Raw genomic sequence first — 21,820 nt, 5'->3', positions numbered from 1 at the left:
GGCTTGTCCCGAGGTTTAAGTTGGCCATTGTCTTTGTTGCCTTTTTTTCCTTTTTTTTTTTTTTTTTTTCTGGCTATTACTTTAGTTTTCCTGGAACAGTACTTTCTTCAGGGTTTCTTGGAGAGCTGGCCTGGTGTTGGCAAATTCTTTTAGGTTTTGTTTGTCTGAGAAGATTTTAATCTGTTTTTCCCATATGAAGGATAATCTTTCAGGATATAATAATCTTGGTTGAAATTGTTTCTCTCTGAACACTCAATACATCTTCCCATTCTTTTCTTGCTTGCATTGTTTCCGTTGAGAAGTCCAGTGCTAGCCTGATGGTGTGACCTTTGTAAGTCACTTGTCGTTTCTGTCTTGCCAGTTTTAGTATCTTGCCAGTTTTAGTATCTTATCTTTATCTGTGATCTTTGCCAGTCTGGCTAAGATGTGCCTTGGGGAAGATCTTCTGGGGTTGATTCTATTTGGGGGTCTTTTGAATTTCTTGGGTCTGGATGTTTGAGTGCCTCTCTAGACTTGGGAAATTTTCTTCCAAGATTTCATGGAATAGGTTTTCCATGCCCTTATTAGTTTCTTCATCTTTTGGGATATCAATTATTCAGATGTTAGGGTGTCTAATGGAATCTAGTATTTCTCGTATGTTATCCTTATTTTATTTAATTTTTTTTTGTTATTTTCTCTATTTGGTGGTTTTCTCTGGGACAGAAATTTTATCTTTTACATCAGAGATTCGATCTTCAGCATGGTCTAATCAACTTTTAATACGTTTGAGAGAGTTTTTGATTTCCTGTATTACAGACTTCACCTCTAATAGTTCCATCTGATTCTTTCTTAGAGTGTCCATTTCTTCTTTCATATAATGTAAGGACTTTCTCATCTCCTGTAGTTCATTGTCTCTTTTCTGTTCCAACTCATAGAATTTGTTCATCATGAATGTTCTAAATTCTTTATCGGACATTTTGGTAACATTGTCTTTTTTTTTTTAAGAAATGGAAGGGAGTCACTATGTTCCTTTGATGGAGACATATTTCCTGCTTTATTCAGTACTGAGGCTCTTCTTCTACTTCTAACCATTGGGAGATATGTTCACTTTGGAATACCTTTTAAGAGCATGGTTCCTCGAATAGGAGCAAGTGTGTTTCCCTTTTGCTGTGGACTGGAGACTACTGAAGTCTCTCTCCTGTTGTGTTTAGCAGTGTGATCCAAGGAGGATTATTCTATTCAGGTGTATGAAGAAAAGTATCTTCTGTTTCACAGGTGGTTCAGTAAAAAGGAGGATCTCAGAGAGTCTTAAAATACTAGAATTTTTCAGACCTGTAATTCTAGATCTCTCTGGCTGACAGAGATAGGGGTCTCTGGCTCGGGAGTTCTGGGGCTGCAGCTGGGCGGGGAGCCCTACCTTAGAATCCCTTACTCCAGGGGTCTGAAGATGGAAGTCTATTTATTATTATTTTAATTTGTATGGGCACATGTGCTTATGAGAGAGTGAGGGCAAGCCACCAGGTCCAGGATTCGAATTGTGGTCAGCCATGTGGGAGTCCAGCACCTTAACCTTAGGGTGTCTAATGGAATCTAGTATTTCTCGTATGTTATCCTTATTTTATTTAATTTTTTTTTGTTATTTTCTCTATTTGGTGGTTTTCTCTGGGACAGAAATTTTATCTTTTACATCAGAGATTCGATCTTCAGCATGGTCTAATCAACTTTTAATACGTTTGAGAGAGTTTTTGATTTCCTGTATTACAGACTTCACCTCTAATAGTTCCATCTGATTCTTTCTTAGAGTGTCCATTTCTTCTTTCATATAATGTAAGGACTTTCTCATCTCCTGTAGTTCATTGTCTCTTTTCTGTTCCAACTCATAGAATTTGTTCATCATGAATGTTCTAAATTCTTTATCGGACATTTTGGTAACATTGTCTTTTTTTTTTTAAGAAATGGAAGGGAGTCACTATGTTCCTTTGATGGAGACATATTTCCTGCTTTATTCAGTACTGAGGCTCTTCTTCTACTTCTAACCATTGGGAGATATGTTCACTTTGGAATACCTTTTAAGAGCATGGTTCCTCGAATAGGAGCAAGTGTGTTTCCCTTTTGCTGTGGACTGGAGACTACTGAAGTCTCTCTCCTGTTGTGTTTAGCAGTGTGATCCAAGGAGGATTATTCTATTCAGGTGTATGAAGAAAAGTATCTTCTGTTTCACAGGTGGTTCAGTAAAAAGGAGGATCTCAGAGAGTCTTAAAATACTAGAATTTTTCAGACCTGTAATTCTAGATCTCTCTGGCTGACAGAGATAGGGGTCTCTGGCTCGGGAGTTCTGGGGCTGCAGCTGGGCGGGGAGCCCTACCTTAGAATCCCTTACTCCAGGGGTCTGAAGATGGAAGTCTATTTATTATTATTTTAATTTGTATGGGCACATGTGCTTATGAGAGAGTGAGGGCAAGCCACCAGGTCCAGGATTCGAATTGTGGTCAGCCATGTGGGAGTCCAGCACCTTAACCACCATGTACCCACTGCCCCCATATACAACATTTTAATATTGTGAATTTTATTTTGGAAAAAATTCTGAGTTTTCCAGCATTTGGGGACCTGATTACATAGAGGATTAAGAACCAGAGTCTAAGGGCAGAAAGAAACTTTATTATAATGTCTATTGGGAATTTTGTTCATATCACTCATAGAAAAGCACTATTTGTCATTATTTGGTAATTTTCATGTAAGCTTTTTATGTTTAATAGATAACATAATTCCTGGTAGTGTATTTTTAGGAAGTTAACAATTACTGTTAGTTTAAGTGTGATAATTATTTTAGGATTATAGAGATATGGCACTAAAGAAAGATTTAAATGAGTAAATTTAAATGCAGAGGGGATAGTTACATAGCATTAAGTGTATACCATGAGAATAACAGCAAAAGTAGACTTGAAATGGGACCTCACTTGTTGCTTGACTTTCTGTCCAGTGTTCTTTCACTTTCAGTCATTACAGTTTAGCTGAAAATATTTTCTCATTTTAGTAAACCTAAGGATTAAATTAATAAGAAATAGACTTTTATTTTGTAGTTCTTCTTGAAGTTACCATGAATCAACTTTCTATGAAATAAGATGGTTCTAATTTTCCACCTCATATTTAAAGCAGCTGCAGTGTGGTTTGTTAATGAACTGCTGTGTCATTCTTAACCTTTTGCAGAGCATATATAATAGCAAGTTATAATTACATTTGTCATAGTGAGTGGAGTTTCATTATAGTTGTATTTCTTCAAATTTTAAAAGCATTTATAATTTAAATTCTATCTGTCCATGAAATTATAATGTAGTTAAAACCCAATTTACAGAAATTTAAGTATTATAATATAGTTTTTTAGCTGTTTTCATGTAGTTAAACATCATTTTATGTGATTTTCTTTTTTAGAACACATCTTCAGAAGGGAGATTTAAAAATGCAAAATTGGTGTTAGTACAAGTGGCCATTTTATGTAGGTGTTTCAAAATCTACAAATTAATTCGGAGGATGTCTTGTTATAGTTAACAGTATAAAGGCAGCACAGTACTTTACTGTTTACTTCCTTTATGTGAGAATTTTACATGAAACCATTCCTAGCAACATTTTTAGGACCTTCGTAGATGAAGTCTCTTCTCCAATAAGACACCTGTATTTTTCCTCCTAACCTCTTTGGCTAGGACTTCATCTTGATTTATATCTAACTTCCAGCTTCAGTTTTGAACTCTAAGTAAATTTCCTTTTTCTCTCCTGTTCCCACCTTCTCCCATTTTATATATTGACTTGTTTATATGGTCATGTGTCACATAATGATAGGGAAACATTGGGAGGAATGTGTTGTCAGGTGACTTTGTTGTGTACAGACATCATAGTGTATACTTCCACAATCCTAGAGAGTGTAGCCTGCTGCCGCACTTAGGCTATACGGTAAAGCCTGTATGCTCCTGATGGGATCACCATCATCTTTGTGGTCCATTGTTCACCAAAACCTTGTTATGGAATGCATGATTATTAGTAGTTGTCTACTTGATTCCGTGGTTTTATACATTCATGTAATATGTCAGAACACAAGTTTATATAACCTTCATATGTGTATTTATTAAATCTTTATTATACTACTATAGACTTAATTTTAGAAGCACCTCATCAAAGGGAAGGGCTATGGAAAATGTTAGAGAATAGTGCAGATAATTGGCAAGACAAAACCTTCTTGTTTGCTTTTATGTCCCAGTCCTTAAAACAGTGCCTCACAAGTAATGGGTGTTCAATATATATTACTGAGTAACAGAATACTAGTAATGAGCTAGAATGATTTAAGTCTTAAAGGGATACCTCAGTGAAGACAAAAGTATGGTATGTGATGGGTTAATTTTATGCAAAGTATTGGCAGTTAATCACATTCACTTATGGCTTTAAAAGATCAGGTTTTGCTAATAAAGGATTAGATTTATATAAATTATACTTGTTCCTTCTCGATCTTTTATATGTGCATGACCATGTCTATGTGTGGATATAATTTAGTTACCAAATTCAGTTAGTTCTTCCTTTTTGATCCATTTATTAATTCCTTGCCTCTTAATTGATTACTTTCATTTTCATAATGCAGCCCTTTTGTAATCAGAGTTAACTTTCCGAAACAAAGTTAATTGTGCCCCCTTCAGTAGCTGAGAGGACAAATGATCCCTTTGTATGACATACAAAGTTTATTATCTGCCATTCCTCCATAGATTTCATGGCTCCCTCTTCTCTACCCATAGTACATTAATTAATTGTTTTAAGAGCAGACTATGTGATATTATACCTATATAACTATAGCTTCATATTCTGTTCCTTCTACCTAGAATACTTTCTTTTTCTCTCAATAGTAATTTCAGTTTATAATTATCAACAGGTAAAAGAACTTAAACATTCAAACAAACTAGAAATAACAGACATCAAATTGGAGGCAGCAAGAGCTAAGAGCGAACTAGAAAGAGAAAGGAATAAGATTCAAAGTGAACTGGATGGTAATATATGATTTCCCCTGCTTTTACTGTTATTTTCAGATATGAACTCAAACTATTATGATACACCAACCTGAATTTTCACTTTCAGATTTTCTGTTTAATTGAATTTTAATCCTGGAGTAGATATGGAATGTTTTTGCTTTTATGTTGATGTTACATTCATTGTGTGATTTTTAAAAAATCTTATGCTTATGTCATAGTTATATGATTTTTACATAAATTAATTGAAACTTTGAGAATGGAATTTCATACTTCCTAGAAGGTTTACAATTTTAAATCTATTTAGCTTTTGTGGTTGTTAGTTCTAGACATTTTATATCTAAAGAATATAAGTTGAGATAGGTTGATTCTAGGCCTATTTTTTTTTAAGGTATACCCTAGGCCAGTTATTGGAATCTTAAGCGTGGACTTATTTTAAAGCTCCAGTTTAGTCTTAGAATGTTCATCTTATCTAAATCTTTTTATTGTTTATTAAGTACTTAAATAAGCTGTTCTTGGGGACCAGCAGTTAGTGCAGTGGCTATGTCACTGGACTCCCATGTAATAGACTGCTGTTCGAGTCCCAGACCCGGTGGTTTAAACTCATGCCAGGCGTGTGTGCATGTGTGCCCAAGATCTTGAGAGGAGAATGGAGGAGAAGGGATTATGGTGTGGCCATCCCCCTGGGGGGGGATTTCTCGCTTTCTGTCTATCTGGTGAGCGCATGCACCCTATAGCAAAAAACTCTCCAAAAAAGGAAGAAAAAAAAGAAAGCTGTCCTTGGCCTGCATCTGTCTTTGAGTTGGTCTGTAGTTTAACTGGCCTCTGTAGTTTCAGACAAAGTTTATGAAGAATGATTAATTTTACTATTTCTGCTTGATGTTGAATCAAGGATTTCTACAGAATTAGGGAATAAATTTTGTAGGAACTTAAATAGTTTGGGATCTAGTACTGTATTCTGTTTTAATTTTGAATTAGAAATTAATTCAGATGGTGTCGTGGTTAAAGCCCTGGACTCTCATGTGGCTGACCATGGTGTGAGTCCTGGACCAATGGCTTGAAAATCATGCCACATGTGCATGCATGTGTGTGTGTGTGCGTGTGTGTGTGTGCTCAAAATCCTGAGAGGAAACTAGAGAAGGAGGAATTGCAGCAAGGCTATCCCCCCTGGGGGATGACTTTTCACTCTCCCTCTCTGTCTCTCTCTGATGAGTGCATATTCCTTACGTCAAAAAAGAAATTTACTTTAGTTATTCCACTTTGTGGTAACAAAGAATATTTTCTTAATTCATTGGACAGACAGGAAAGTTTCCTTATTATTTACATATATTTTTTGATAGAAATCTAGCAGTTTTACTAGACTTAGATTTTGAAGGGTTTTGTGACTTTATTCCTTTTGTTAGAGGCTAGCTTTGTTAGGATGCTCTTTGGAAATTACGCTGTAGCGTGCTTTTATTTATTTTTTTAAATAATTATTTTATTTAACTTTTTATTTATTATTTATTTATTTGTTTTATTTCAGTTTGACCAGAGAGGGGCAGAGTGAGAGAGAGAGAGGGAGAGAGAGTGAGAAAGCAAGCCGCCAGGTCCAGGAATTGAACCACGGTCGGCCATGTGGGAATCCAGCGCCTTTAACCACCATGCCAGCATGCCTTTAGAGGTGAAGTTAAGTAAGCCTCTTTGGATGTCATTCAGGTTAGTTGCCTCAGCTATTAAGATTCAAATGAGTGAAAGTACCAGCCTTTTATTATTAAAGATTTGTGTGTGTATATGTGCTAAACTAATGAAAAATTAACTCCAAGAGTAGTCTGCTTTATATTAAGAAAATTTATCAGTAATGTAAGGATCTTTGAGAATACATATCCAGAGGGAATTTCTACATTCTTTTAATAGTTTTACTAGCTTATAAATACTTGCTGTTAATTGTGATTTTTCATTTTAACATTAAATATAGTATATTTTTCTTCTTAAAAAAATAATAGGATTACAGTCAGACAATGAAATTCTTAAATCAGCTATTGAACACCACAAAGTGCTCTTAGTAGAAAAGGATCGTGAATTAATACGTAAAGTACAAGCAGCCAAGGAAGAAGGTTATCAAAAACTTGTAGTATTACAAGATGAAAAGTAAGTAATTACCTTGGTTTATGTTAAGGCTCCTTGGAATGAAAATGTTTTGCTTTTGTATCATCTTTATTGTAGTTCTTATAACATAATTATCATCTGTTGTTTTAGGCTAGAACTTGAGAACAGATTAGCAGATTTAGAGAAAATGAAAGTGGAACGTGATGTCTGGAGGCAATCTGAAAAGGATCAGTGTGAAGAGAAATTGCGGGCCTCACAGATGGCAGAAGAGTCGGCCAGAAGGGAACTTCAGAGTATTAGGTTATATATCCATATATATTTAAATTTTTTTTTCATTTTGAAATGATTTCAGAGTTAACAAAATCATGTAAGAATAATAGAGTTCTGTGTCCTTCACCCTGATCCCCAAATATTAGCATCTTATATAACCATATTACAATAATCAAGACTAAGAAGTTGACATTAATACAGTTAGGAAATCAAATTAACATTACTACTATCAAACCTCTTGACTTTATTCACATTTTTGTTTTTGTTGTCCTACTGATAATCCTTTTTCAGGTTCACATCTGATCTGGGATCATATATTGCCTTTTCTTAGTGTACTTTAACCTGGAACATGTTAATACTTGATTCTATTTTGTAGAATCTCTCAATTTGGGTTTGCATTATATTCTTGATTAAATTCAGGTTGTTTATTTTTATTGCAAATAATACCAAAGTCATGTGTCCTCTGTGGGTCACAGCTGGAGGTGCATGATTTGTCTCCATAACTGGTGATGTTAACCTTGATTATTTGGTCAAGGTGATAGCTGAGATTTTTTTCACTACAAAATTACCATTTTTCCCTCTGTAATTTATTTTTCTTTATTCATGATAGAGCACATATACATGCATATGAGGGTAAGAGAGAGAAAGGATGGGAGGGAGATAGTAACAGGGATCTGGTCATACCACAATCCCTTCCTCCAGTCCTCCATTCCATTGGATCTTAGGTACTTTATGTATTTGAGGCTGACTGGGCTCTTTTTAAAAAATTATTTATTTTATTTTTATTCATTCATTCATTTATTTCAATTTGACTACAGAGAGACAGAAAGCAAGAAAGCAAGCCACTAGGTCCAGGACTTGAACTATGGTCGGCCATGTGGGTTTGTCCAGTGTCTTAACCACCACGCCACCTGCTTGTCCTTTTAATGGTTACTTTTCTTTTATTTCATTCTTAAAGAAATTCTAGTGATTTTATAGCTTCTCATAGAATACTTAAAAAACAAACAAACATCTGCTTATTTTCTTCATGAACAAGAGACAGAGAAAAAGAGACAGTACCACAAACAGGGTCTTGATGCTATAGTTCACCCCAGCCTTCAGCCAGCCCCAGATCACAGGCACATATGTCATCAGCATTCATAGGGATGTCTCCAGATGTGAACTGGGAACTTTCCTGTATGGAATTGCCTAACAGTGCATCATGTTTAACTGCTATGTCATCATATGACTCTTTACTTATTTTAAAATATAGCTAAAAATTGCCTCTAGTAAAGTACAAGCAGCCAAGGAAGAAGGTTATCAAAAACTTGTAGTATTACAAGATGAAAAGTAAGTAATTACCTTGGTTTATGTTAAGGCTCCTTGGAATGAAAATGTTTTGCTTTTGTATCATCTTTATTGTAGTTCTTATAACATAATTATCATCTGTTGTTTTAGGCTAGAACTTGAGAACAGATTAGCAGATTTAGAGAAAATGAAAGTGGAACGTGATGTCTGGAGGCAATCTGAAAAGGATCAGTGTGAAGAGAAATTGCGGGCCTCACAGATGGCAGAAGAGTCGGCCAGAAGGGAACTTCAGAGTATTAGGTTATATATCCATATATATTTAAATTTTTTTTTCATTTTGAAATGATTTCAGAGTTAACAAAATCATGTAAGAATAATAGAGTTCTGTGTCCTTCACCCTGATCCCCAAATATTAGCATCTTATATAACCATATTACAATAATCAAGACTAAGAAGTTGACATTAATACAGTTAGGAAATCAAATTAACATTACTACTATCAAACCTCTTGACTTTATTCACATTTTTGTTTTTGTTGTCCTACTGATAATCCTTTTTCAGGTTCACATCTGATCTGGGATCATATATTGCCTTTTCTTAGTGTACTTTAACCTGGAACATGTTAATACTTGATTCTATTTTGTAGAATCTCTCAATTTGGGTTTGCATTATATTCTTGATTAAATTCAGGTTGTTTATTTTTATTGCAAATAATACCAAAGTCATGTGTCCTCTGTGGGTCACAGCTGGAGGTGCATGATTTGTCTCCATAACTGGTGATGTTAACCTTGATTATTTGGTCAAGGTGATAGCTGAGATTTTTTTCACTACAAAATTACCATTTTTCCCTCTGTAATTTATTTTTCTTTATTCATGATAGAGCACATATACATGCATATGAGGGTAAGAGAGAGAAAGGATGGGAGGGAGAGAGTAACAGGGATCTGGTCATACCACAATCCCTTCCTCCAGTCCTCCATTCCATTGGATCTTAGGTACTTTATGTATTTGAGGCTGACTGGGCTCTTTTTAAAAAATTATTTATTTTATTTTTATTCATTCATTCATTTATTTCAATTTGACTACAGAGAGACAGAAAGCAAGAAAGCAAGCCACTAGGTTCAGGACTTGAACTGTGGTCGGCCATGTGGGTTTGTCCAGTGTCTTAACCACCACGCCACCTGCTTGTCCGCATGACTGGGCTTCTCTTAAGGAACTCCTTACCTCTTGTAGCTGGCCCCCCTCTATAATTTCTAGTTATTTTATAGCTTCTCATAGAATACTTAAAAAACAAACAAACATCTGCTTATTTTCTTCATGAACAAGAGACAGAGAAAAAGAGACAGTACCACAAACAGGGTCTTGATGCTATAGTTCACCCCAGCCTTCAGCCAGCCCCAGATCACAGGCACATATGTCATCAGCATTCATAGGGATGTCTCCAGATGTGAACTGGGAACTTTCCTGTATGGAATTGCCTAACAGTGCATCATGTTTAACTGCTATGTCATCATATGACTCTTTACTTATTTTAAAATATAGCTAAAAATTGCCTCTTAGCACTGCTTTGACTGCATCTTGTAATTTTGGTATGTTATGTGTTTGTTTTCATTCATTTCTAAGTATATTCTAATCTCCTTTGTGATTTCTTCTTTGAACTATTTGTTGGTTAAGAGTGTGTTTTCTTTTCCCCACGAATTTGTAAATATTTCAGGTTTTCTTTTGTTACTGGTTTCTAATTGATCTTACTGTCATCAGAGAACATGTTTTGTATGATACTTCTTTTTAAATTTGTTGAGATTTAAGTTATGGCCTGACATATGGTTTTCCTGGGGTATGTTCCATATGCTTTTTAGATGAACATGTGTGCTGTTGTTGAGTATTCTGTATATATCTGCCAGATCTAGTTGGTTTATTGTGTAGTTTAAATCTATCTTCTTTCTCTTTTCCTACTCATCTTCTGCCTGGTTGTTCTCTGCATTATTGAGAGTAGAATATTGAAGCCTGCCTTTTATGACTGTTAATTTTTCCTTTAAGTTCTGTTAATTTCTGCTGTTTGTATTTTGATGGTATATTGTTAAGTGTATAAATGCTTATAATTGTTGTGTCTTCTTGCTCTGTTGAACCTTTTTATATTATAATGCCCTTCTTTATCTCTTGTAATCTTTTTGATTCAAACTCTGTTTTATCTGATACTAATGTGTCTGCCTCTGCTCACTTTTAGTTACTATTTGCATAGGATATTCATTTCCATCCTTTCACTTTCAGGTCATTTATATCTTTGGATCTAAAGTGAATGTCTTTATAGATAGTATATAGTAGGATTTGGTGTGTGTGTGTGTGTGTGTGTGTGTGTGTTTTCTTAACCTATCCTTCCAGTCAATGACCTTTTATTAGAGATTTTTATCCATTTACATTTAAATTAATTACTGAGAAAGAAGGACTTTTGTCATTTTGGTATCTGTTTTCTATGTGTATTAAAACTTTTTTTGTCTCTGATTACATTTCTGTCATCTTTTGTGTTGAGTTGCTTTTATTTTGTTTTATTTTGTAGAGAAACATTTAAATCCCTTTTTATTTCCTCTTGTGTATATTTTATAGCTGTATACCAGCTTAACTTCAGTGACATACAAAAAAACAAACAAAAAAAACCTCTGCTCATTTTTAACTCTGTCCCTACTATTTTCTTTTGTTGATGCCACAGTATTACAGCTTTGTACATTGCATGCTCCAAAACATAAACTAATAATTATTTTAAATGTATTGGTTTGTTAGATTGTATAGAAAATAAAATACTGAGTTATAAACTAAAGTTACAATAGTATTAATTTTTAGACTAATTTTATAAAAATTATGTCTCTTAAATCATGTAGAAAGCAGAGTGGGGTGACAGTCCATTGTTACAATAATGTTAACATTTGTAATTGCCCATATATTTTCCTTTATTAAGATCTGAATTTTGCATACAGATTTAAGTTACTGTCTAATGTCCTTTCATTTTGTCCTATTGGACTCCCTCCCTCCCAGTCCTTGCAGGGCAGATTTAGTGGGAATGAACTCCATTAGCATTTGTTTATCTGGGAATGTATTAATTTCTTACTGTTTTCTTTTTTTAAAAAAAGAGTGTATACATCCATATATGTGCATGCAAAGGGGGTGGTGGTATGCCCTTGACCTGGTCTTGTTATGTTGTAATCTCCTTAAACTAGCCCTCTGGCTTCTCAGGATTCTGGGTTGCCCACACCCAGCATGTTTCTAGGCCATACTGGAGATTTGAACTCACAATTGGTTATGTAGCTTCCAGCCTGGTATGGCACTTGCATTACTGCTACACCATAGCAATTAGGCTCTTACACACTTTTGAAGGGCTTTTGTCAAATACAGGAATTTTGGTTGACAACCTCTTTCTTTTAGCACTTGAATATATGAAGGAAAATACATATTAAGAAGCTATGCATAGATTTCAAAATTTTTGTACCAAAATAAACTTATACTTTAATTTCTTCTTTCTGTAGCTTTCTGAAGTCTCCTTGTATCTGCCCACTACCTCTGACTTTCAGAGTTTCTGATGAGATTCTGTTGATAGTCTTATTGATATCCCTTGTATATGATGAGTTGCTTCTCCTTAGCTGCCTTCAAGAGTTTCTTTTTGCCTTTGGTTTTCAAAAGTTGGATTAAAACGTGACTTCTATAGAAATCATCTTTTTAAGCTCTATCTCTAATGTGATCAATTTTGATAATGTATATTTTTAAAGAAATTATTCTTTTTTTTTTCTTACTTTTTTTTTGGAGAGGTTTTCGCTATAGGGCGCGTGCGCTCGCCAGACAGACAGAGACATAGAGACAGAAAGCAAGAAATCACCCCCCAGGGGGGATGGTCACGCCGCAATGCCTTCTCCTCCATTCTCCTCTCGGGATCTTGGGCACGCACGCACGCACACGCGCCCGGCGTGAGTTTTAAGCTACCGGGTCCAGGACACGAACCGTGGTCGACTCTGTGGGAGTCCAGCGACATAGCCATTACGCTACCTGCTGGTTCCCAAGAAATTATTCTTTTTACATGAAATGTATAGCGGTCTATAAAAGTTTTTGTTTTTAAATTTCTTCTTTTTCAATATTTGTTTTCCCTCTGTTATTTCTTACTTTGTACATGTTCTTTCTTCCTTTCTTTCTTAATCAGACCAAGTAGTGCTTTTTTTATTTCATTTTTTATTATGTTCTTAATAGTTTTTTTTTGAAAATTTTGTTGCTAGAGGGCATGTACACTTACCAGAAAGAAAGAGAAAGCAAATACCCACCCCCCAGTAGAGCGCAGTCACCCCAAACCCCTTTTCCTACATTTCTCCATCCTGTCAGGTTTTGGGCATGCATACACACGTACCCAATATGTTTTCTGAGTTTCAGGTACCAGGATTCAAATGTGGCCAGCCTTGTGGGTTCTGGCTCCCTTAACCACTATGCTCCAAGGCCAGCTCTTGTCTTGGTTTTAGTGTGTGTGCGTGTATGTGTGTGTATATATATATAGATATATGTATAACTACATATATCTCTATATATATATTATTGTGGTAAAATATACATAACAAAATGTATCATTTTAACCACTTGAAAGTATACAGTTTAGTATATCTTTAAAAATTAGGATTTTAATTTATTAGATCAACTATTTTTTCTGTTTTCTGCCTCATTTCTGCTTTTACTTTGTGTGTTTTTTTTTTTTTTGCCATTAAAAAGTGTACAGTTTTATCAGTGTTTAACTCATGTGAAATAAAATTCACCCAATTAAATAATGTACAGCTTGGTTAATTTGGGTGACTATATGTAGTTGTATAAGCATCCCTACAATTAAAATGTAGAACTGTTTAATCACCCTAAAAGTTTCCCTGTGTCACTTTGTAGTTGATCTCTTCCACTTATCCTCAGACTTGGATAACCCCTTATTTATCTATGTTGTTGTATATACCAGTAGTTCATTTCTTTTTATTCCTGATAAGTATTCCATTATATGACTGTAATAAGATTGGTTTAATTATTCTTTTGTTGGTGGACAATATTTGGGTTGTTTTTATTTTGTGGCTATTATGAATAATGCTGCTGTGAACACTTATGTACAAATCATTATGTTGATATATGTTTTTATTTCTCCTGGTTAGAACCTAGGAATGAGATTGCTGAGTTAAATGGGAAGCATATGTCTAATTTTATAACATATACCAATACTGTTTTCCAAAGTGGATGTGCTATTTTTCTTCTTAGTAGCAACACCATATGAATGTTCCATTTGTTCTACATCCTTACTGACATTTGTTATTTCTGGTCCTTTAACTTAATAATTCTAATAGATATCATGATGCTCTTAATTTGATTTTCTCTGATAACTAGGGCCATTGAACAACATCTTTTCAGGTGCTTACAGGCTACTTTACTTCTGTGAAATGTCTGTTAAAATATTTTGCCTATTTTTTAAATTGAGAAGTTATCTTTTTATCAAGCTGTATTTATGTGTTTGAGATACAAGACCTTTGTTAAATCCATATTTTACAGATATCTTTCTTCCAGTCTGTGTGCGTGCGTGTGTGTGTGTGTGTTTAACCTGGTTGTGTTTAACTGAAAGCAGAAGTATTTAAATTTTTATTTATTTACTTTTCTTGGTTTTTTTTGTCCATAAAGGACACATATGTTTCCTGCAGAGACAAGAGAAAGACAGTGAAAGGGGAAATGAGAAATCACTCACCATGAGATGTGTGTGGCCACACCATAATCCCTTCTCTATTCCCCTCCTGGGATTTTGGGCATGCCCACACATGCACCTGACATGAGTTTCAAGCCACCTGGCTGGGACTTGAACCATGGTCTTGAACCATGTGGCAGGCCAGTCCTTTAACCACCATGCCACCTGCTGGCCCCCATAAGTTTTTTTATTTTGATGAAATTTACTTTATCAATTTTTGTGTGTATGTGTTCTCTTTAAGAAGTCTTTGCTTAATCCTCTATTAACAAAGATATCTCTTATGCCTTCTTGTAAAGAAAAAAGATTTTGGTTTTACATTTAGATTTTAATGACCACTTTATATGAATTTTTATATGTATAAGATAATATTGGGCATTAATTTTTTGAAACACTGTTCAATTGTTTTCTCACTTGTACATGAGCTAAGAGTCCTGGACATGAATTCTTTCAACTTATCACTTTCTTAGAATTCCTGTATCTTCATTCCTTCCTCCTCCCTTTCTATTTTAGTAAAAATATCCTTTTTCCCTTTATTTCTAACACTTTGGTGCTCTTAATCCCATCTCCTTTGTTTTTTAGAGGTCTGTCTTCATTATTTGCACACTTCTTCACCTATGTCTCTTATTTCCCTATCTCAGGCTCTTTCTTTGCCTTCTAGGTCTGGTTTAAATTACATCTCTTTTACATAGCCATTACTGATCTCCTAATGAAAATTAATTGTATTTTCTTCTGTCCTTGTACTTCTGTTATAAGATTTATTTTCATTTGTCTTGTTTTGACACAACTTGGATATTTAAAACATTGTAATTAAAAGAGATACCCCAGGGACCGGCAGATGACATGATGGTTAAGGCTTTGGACTCCCACATGGCTGACTGTGGTTTGAGTCCCAGATCTGGCAGCTTGCTTTCTCACTTCCTCTATCTCTTTCTTTTTCTCTCTCTGGTGAGTACATGTGACCTATAGCAAATTAAAAAGTAATAATAAAAAATTTTTTTTCAAAGAAAAAAACAGCCTCCCTTTATTCCTAAATCTGTAGCACTGTCTTTGAAACACTGTCTACCTTTTTAAAACTCTTTTGTTATTGAGACATAAGACTATTGATCTTATTCCTAAAACATGATGACTATTAGAATTAATTTTATTAATGTTAAATTTCATTCTCTTTTAAAATCCTAAAAGTAATGATTAAAGTTATTGTCTAATTTTTTAAAGGATTACTTTATTTAACTTTATTTATCCATTTATTTATTTTTTAATTTGACCAGAAAGAGATGAGAGAGAGAGAAAATGAGAAATCAAGCTGCCAGGTCTGGAACTTGAACCATGGTCAACTATGTGGGAGTCCAGAGGCCTTAACCACCATGCCACCTGCCAGCCCCAACTCATTGTCTAATTTTCTCCTTTAAAAATATCTCATATCAATTTTATTTATTTATTTATTTGTTTGTTTGTTTGTAGAGGTTTTTTCCTTAGGGGATATGTGTTTGCCGGAGAGACAGACAGACAGAGAGTGAAAGAGAGGGAAAGTGAGAAATCACCTCCCAGGAGAGATGTCCATGCTCCAGTCTCTCTCGTCCATTCTCCTGAGATCTTGAGCATGCATGCACATGTGCCTGCCATGAGTTTCAAGCCACCAGGTCAGAGACTTGAACCGTGGTCAGCCATATGGGAGTTCAGCAATGTAACCACTACATCATTTGCTGGCCCCATCATTTTATATTCTATCACAGTGTTGCTTCAGCAAAGTGAACTGATTATTGTATACTATCTCTTATAAACCACCATAACGATATTCTAATTCCTTTTATATTTCAATAATACTCAGATACTCTTTACTACTGGTATCTTTCTTTACTCAATTCTTTTTTTGGGGGGGAGGGGTGGAGAGGGTTTGTTTTTTGTTTTTATTTTTTTTTTTGCTACAGGGCACGTGCACTTGCGAGAAAGAGACAGAAAGCAAGAAATCACCACCACCACCATCTCCCCCCCCCACCCCCAGGGAGATGGCCATGCCACTGTCCCCTCTCCTCCATTCTCTCGGGATCTTAGGCATGCATGCACATGCACCCAGCACTGTGAGTTTAAGCCACTGGGTCCGGGACTTGAACTGCAGTCATCTACATGGGAGTCCAGTGACATAGCCATTATGCCAACTGCTGGTCCTACTCAGTTCTTGTATATAGAGTTCAGTTGTTTTTTGTCATATGTATTTAACTCATTTAGAAAAAAATTCAGGCCGTGGATACTTTCTTAACTGGATCCTGTTTTTGTTAATCTGTCAAGTATATCTAAATTCTCAACCTGAGCCAGGATATATTTGGGGCCTAAGTTTTCTAACTCTAGACCTGAGCTAGGATCCACAGTATTCTTTCGCTATTTTCATCGTCATACTTTTATAGAAAGAAACCTTTATCAACTCAGTAACCTAAAAACACCAAGTTATCATCATCTATAAATATTTACTGAAAGACATATACAACAAATTTGAGAATCTAATATAGCTAGAATTATGAGATAAAAGTACAACTGTATTGACTGACAAAGGAATAAAAGGAGGTGCTTTTTGACCCACTGATTCTGGCATTTGTATGTAGACACCTCGGGAAGCAATAGATCAGATCTTCAGGTTTCTTTCATGTATGTTGTCCAGTTATCTTAGTCTTAAAATGTAATCCAGGACTTGGGCTGGCTCATCCAGTCTATCAACGAACATATTTTCTTTTTTTTTTCCCTTAAAGAATTATTTATTTAATTTAATTTATTCATTTATTTTCATTTGACTAGAGAATGAGAGAAAGCGAGAAAGTAGGCTGGCAGGTCCTGGACTCAAACTGTGGTCTGCCAAATGGGAGTCCAATACCTCAACTACCACCCCACAAGCCAGCCCCAGACATATTTTCTTAAATTCATTTATTTCCTCCACGAGAGAGAGAGAGAATCGTCAGTGAGCTCTTGACACCATGATTTGCCCCCAGTTTCAGCCAACCTCAAATCATGGCTAAATGTGTGTCTAGAGGACTCAAGTCTCTGGACTTGAACTGGGAATCTTCTCTTGTGGGATTGCCTTGCATAGTGTTGCATTTTACCACTGTGCCGCCACCCTCATCTAGCCTCAATGAATACTGAATTCTTACTGTATTTGAAGCATAGTTCTAGGTTCTTTTTTTTTCCCTTAAAGAATTATTTATTTAATTTAATTTATTCATTTATTTTCATTTGACTAGAGAATGAGAGAAAGCGAGAAAGTAGGCTGGCAGGTCCTGGACTCAAACTGTGGTCTGCCAAATGGGAGTCCAATACCTCAACTACCACCCCACAAGCCAGCCCCAGACATATTTTCTTAAATTCATTTATTTCCTCCACGAGAGAGAGAGAGAATCGTCAGTGAGCTCTTGACACCATGATTTGCCCCCAGTTTCAGCCAACCTCAAATCATGGCTAAATGTGTGTCTAGAGGACTCAAGTCTCTGGACTTGAACTGGGAATCTTCTCTTGTGGGATTGCCTTGCATAGTGTTGCATTTTACCACTGTGCCGCCACCCTCATCTAGCCTCAATGAATACTGAATTCTTACTGTATTTGAAGCATAGTTCTAGGTTCTTGAGAGTGTTGTGATCCCAATAAGCACATTCTAATTAAGCAGATAAGATACATTATAATGCCACATTATAAGTAGTAACTGACAAACAGATTATATTTGAGATAATTGAAGAAATTTTTAAAAGTTTATTGATGTCTTCTATGTGCAAGAGACACAGGCAACCCTTAACAGAGTCTTCACATCATGATCCACCCCCAGCCTCAGCTAGCTGGAATCATAGGCCTGCCTGCACCTGGCAAGTGCAAAGACGTTTCATGATGCAAGTCTGTAGCCTTTCCTTATAGCTTCAGTGTTGTGGAGCATTGTATTACCACTGTGTAAGCATTGCTGGACAGTGGAGAATTTTAAAAACAGGGAGACTGAGGGGCCCCCCTGCCAAGCCTAATCGGTATAAAATCTTCCTTATGAGGTTAGTCATTTGGTTGCCAGACATGTTTTGAATTTTAAGACTCTAGTTGAGGATATATTATTCCCTTTGAAGGGGTTGTAAATTGCATGAATATTTATCTCAGAGGTGAAAATACCGTAAAATATTTTATAGAATACAGTGTGATATCCTATATTAGATAGTTTTCGTTTAAATCTGTAACCTTGTAGAGTGAAAGCAAAATAGCAGTATATATGAAAGAATTTCTTTTTCTTTCTTTTTTAAATTTTTTTTAAGTTAACAAAGAGCACATGTGCTTGACAGATGGAAAGGAAGAAAGCACCCCTAGTGGGGCACAGCCACGCCAAAATCCCCTCTTCTTCTCTTCATCCTGTCGAGACTCCAGGCACACATGCACATGCATCTAGTTTATCTTTTAGATCACTGGCCGGGATTCAAACCATGGTCAGCCATTTGGTATCCAGTATCCCTTAACTACTAGGTCCAGCCAGGAAAACATTTTATAAATTATAAAATAGTGTGGATGTAAGATGGTTTCTCCTAAAGTGGACTACATTCTGATGCCTTAGCAACACATTGTATAGTTTTCCACTGAAGACTACTTATTCAGGCTGTTCCCTATTTTTCTTATAATTTGGGGGGCTGGATGGTAGTACAGCAGTAAAGTACAGTGCTCTGAAAGGTAGATCCATATGGGAAGGTTGCTGGTTTATATCTGGAGACCTGTACCCTGGGCCTGTGGATTCCCATCATCTGGGGCTGGTTGAAACTGGGGGTGAATCACAGCATCAGGACCATGTTGAGCTATTATCTCTCCTTCTCTCTCTCTTTCTCACACACACACTCACTGTCACTCATAGAATAAATGTATTCATGAAGGGTTTTTTTAACCCGCCAGATTATTATGTAGTAGTCTCAGTCTTCCTGGATGAGCTTACGTTCTTATCCTCTTTGTGCTTATAGTTTTTAGATTTTCCTGTTCCAGAAGTAGCAATTTGTGTTACATTTTAGTCATATGTGAACAAAACCTAGCTGCCTGAAGTCCAAGTCTTTATGGTTGTGTATAGCACAGTGCCAGGTGTTAAACAGGCACTCAGTAAAATGATTGTCTGATGCAATGAAGTAAGTGAAATATGGATTCTTAATTATGTGTTTTGTTGGGTTCCGATTTTTAGGTTAAAATTTCAACAGCAAATTGTGAATATTGAAAATGCAGAGAAGGAAAAAAATGAGAATTCTGACCTGAAACAGGTATGATTTTACCAAATATTTTGCCTTTTTAAATGTTTCTTTAAATCTGTGTTTTGCCTATTTATAGGAATTTTGCTTATTAGTACTCTGAAAAGCTAATCACCATGATTGATAATATATTGATAAGGTTTTAATATAAAGATAAAATGATTAAACCTCTGTACTTTAATTTTATTAAACTACTTTTTCTAGTTGCTGTTTTTCATTTCTTTTTAAATAGCCGGAGAAATGGGGGGGTGGTGAGTGTGTGTGTGTGGGAGGGGGAATCATCCCCCAGTGAAGCTATAATCCCCTCTTCATTTCTCCATCCTGTTGGGATTTGGGGCATGCACGCATACATACCTGGCATGTGTTTTAAGCCTCTGGGGCTAGAATTCAGACTTCAGTCAACCATGTGGGATCTAGTGCTTTTAACCACTAGACTATAGGGCTGGCTCTCTAACCACTGTCTTTCCTAAGATATTTATGCTGTGACCCATGATGATTTTTTTAAAAATTATAGTTCAAAGGACAATATTGTGATACTCTGAATTTAAAGAATTAGTTAGAAAGATCCATTTGGGTTTTAAGTTACTTGTGTGATTAACTTGTAAGTTTTACATTTATTCCATAAGACATTTCTTGCTATATCCCTGTGAAATCCAAGAGTTGTACTTACAGAAGGAAATTTATATTTTAATTAAAGTTATTTGAGTTCAGAAAAGATGTATATAAGGTTAGGCAAAAACATGGCAGAATATTCCTTTCTAAATTCTGTTTTCTTTTTTGTTTAAAATGTTTTTTCTCCTTTACTTTATGAAAGAGTGAGGATCCCATTTTTAGGATTTATGCTTGCCTACAGCTGGTACTGCTTTGCATGTGCAGTTATGGTTTCTAAGTTTTAACAAGGAGGGCATAATGTTTGATGCCTGGAGAGAAGTGATCTGGTATCCTTGTATTGGGCTTTCTGCCATCCTATGGCTGTGGATGGTATTAAGCTTTAAAGTTTCCTTGCTCAGGCAGCTGTATTACCAAGTGTGATAATTGTCACTCCAATCAAACATAAAAGAATGAAGAATTCTACATGGAGGAATTCATTCTCAAATAGAAAGCCAAGATACATAATTATATTTTATTCTGCTAATAATGGCTCTGTGAACATATAGAATCCTCCTCATTTGGTTTTACTGCCTTCAGGAAGTGATAGGATTATTTCCCATTTATTAATCTGTTGCATAAAGAAACTTTTCACCCTTGAATCTTGTAACAGATTCTTTTGATCCCTGTCTCTTGACTCTATTTGCTCTGAAATGTCTCAGAGAATGGCTAAGAGAGGTAAAAGAAAGTAAAAGAGGAAATAAAGACTTATTTTTATTCTTGGAAAAATGACTTGTGGGAGAAGTAGATGTAACTGTTCCAAATGAAGATTATTTGGATATAATTTAGAAGCAGTTCTAGTCTTTCTAGCCTGTTAAATCTGTAACTAGATAGTTAGCTAATTTTCATAAGAAAAAGTACTCTGAGATGAAGGTAAACTGGGTTGAGAAAAAGTGTGAGATGACATTATGCTGTTTGATAAATGGTTCTAGAGACCAAGGATCCTTAGCCCTTACTAGATTTCTTGGAGCATCTTCTTTAATGTCCTAACATTAGACATAGACAATGCTTGGAAACCTTCAATGTGAGAGTGGTCTTTCCCATATTTACAGTGAATAATTCCTGCCTGGTCAGAGAGCAGAACTCTCCAAAAGGTTGTTGATCCCTGGGTTAGGGGTGGGGGAGATGGAGAACCCATTTCTTTAGCTGCTTTTGCATGTAACCTGCAAAATCTGTTCTTTCTTTGGATGCTCACTCTTACTATATTCTCTTTTCTCATCTCCCTGCTCACCTCCTGATATCCTTTTCCCCATACCCAGTACCTTCTCTGGCCTGTTTAATTTGGGAAGAAGAGGGGAAACTCAGTGACTGAGGAATATGTTCTTGGTAGTCTCTGGTTAGAAGAAATGACCCTAGAGGACATCTTCTAGGGCATACTGTTGGCGTGAGGTGTTTGTGAGGGATCTTCCTAGCTCCTCTTCTCTATGCCTTACTGCATATGGTTCGTGACCTGATAAAGTTTTCTCTTCTTTTAAGCAAATCAATAATTTGCAGATCCAAGTGACCTCACTTGCACAGTCAGAGAATGACTTGCTGAATTCAAACCAAATTCTGAAGGAAATGGTGGAGAGGTTAAAACAGGAATG

The 21,820-nt window shown here is 35.7% G+C and overlaps 2 protein-coding genes across 2 annotated transcripts in view; both read left to right on the top strand.

Moving 5' to 3' along the window:
- LOC102483267 (centrosomal protein of 83 kDa) overlaps positions 1 to 5,014 on the top strand; it is an 84,101-nt gene extending 79,087 nt beyond the window's left edge. The window contains exon 8 of the mRNA XM_027774340.1: positions 4,889 to 5,014. Within this exon, the coding sequence (XP_027630141.1) occupies positions 4,889 to 5,014 (126 nt within the window). The remainder of the gene's footprint in view (positions 1 to 4,888) is intronic.
- Positions 5,015 to 6,630: 1,616 nt separating this feature from the next.
- Positions 6,631 to 21,820, top strand: part of LOC114008966 (centrosomal protein of 83 kDa-like) — a 37,095-nt gene continuing 21,905 nt past the window's right edge. The window contains exons 1-6 of the mRNA XM_027774311.1: positions 6,631 to 6,652; positions 6,965 to 7,109; positions 7,218 to 7,367; positions 8,607 to 8,666; positions 8,775 to 8,924; positions 19,523 to 19,598. Coding sequence (XP_027630112.1) covers positions 6,631 to 6,652; positions 6,965 to 7,109; positions 7,218 to 7,367; positions 8,607 to 8,666; positions 8,775 to 8,924; positions 19,523 to 19,598 — 603 coding nt within the window. The remainder of the gene's footprint in view (positions 6,653 to 6,964; positions 7,110 to 7,217; positions 7,368 to 8,606; positions 8,667 to 8,774; positions 8,925 to 19,522; positions 19,599 to 21,820) is intronic.

Source organism: Tupaia chinensis, unplaced genomic scaffold (genome assembly GCF_000334495.1).
Source record: "Tupaia chinensis unplaced genomic scaffold, TupChi_1.0 Scaffold000423_1, whole genome shotgun sequence".
Taxonomy (NCBI): domain Eukaryota; kingdom Metazoa; phylum Chordata; class Mammalia; order Scandentia; family Tupaiidae; genus Tupaia; species Tupaia belangeri.
This window is presented reverse-complemented; position numbering and strand designations above follow the sequence as displayed.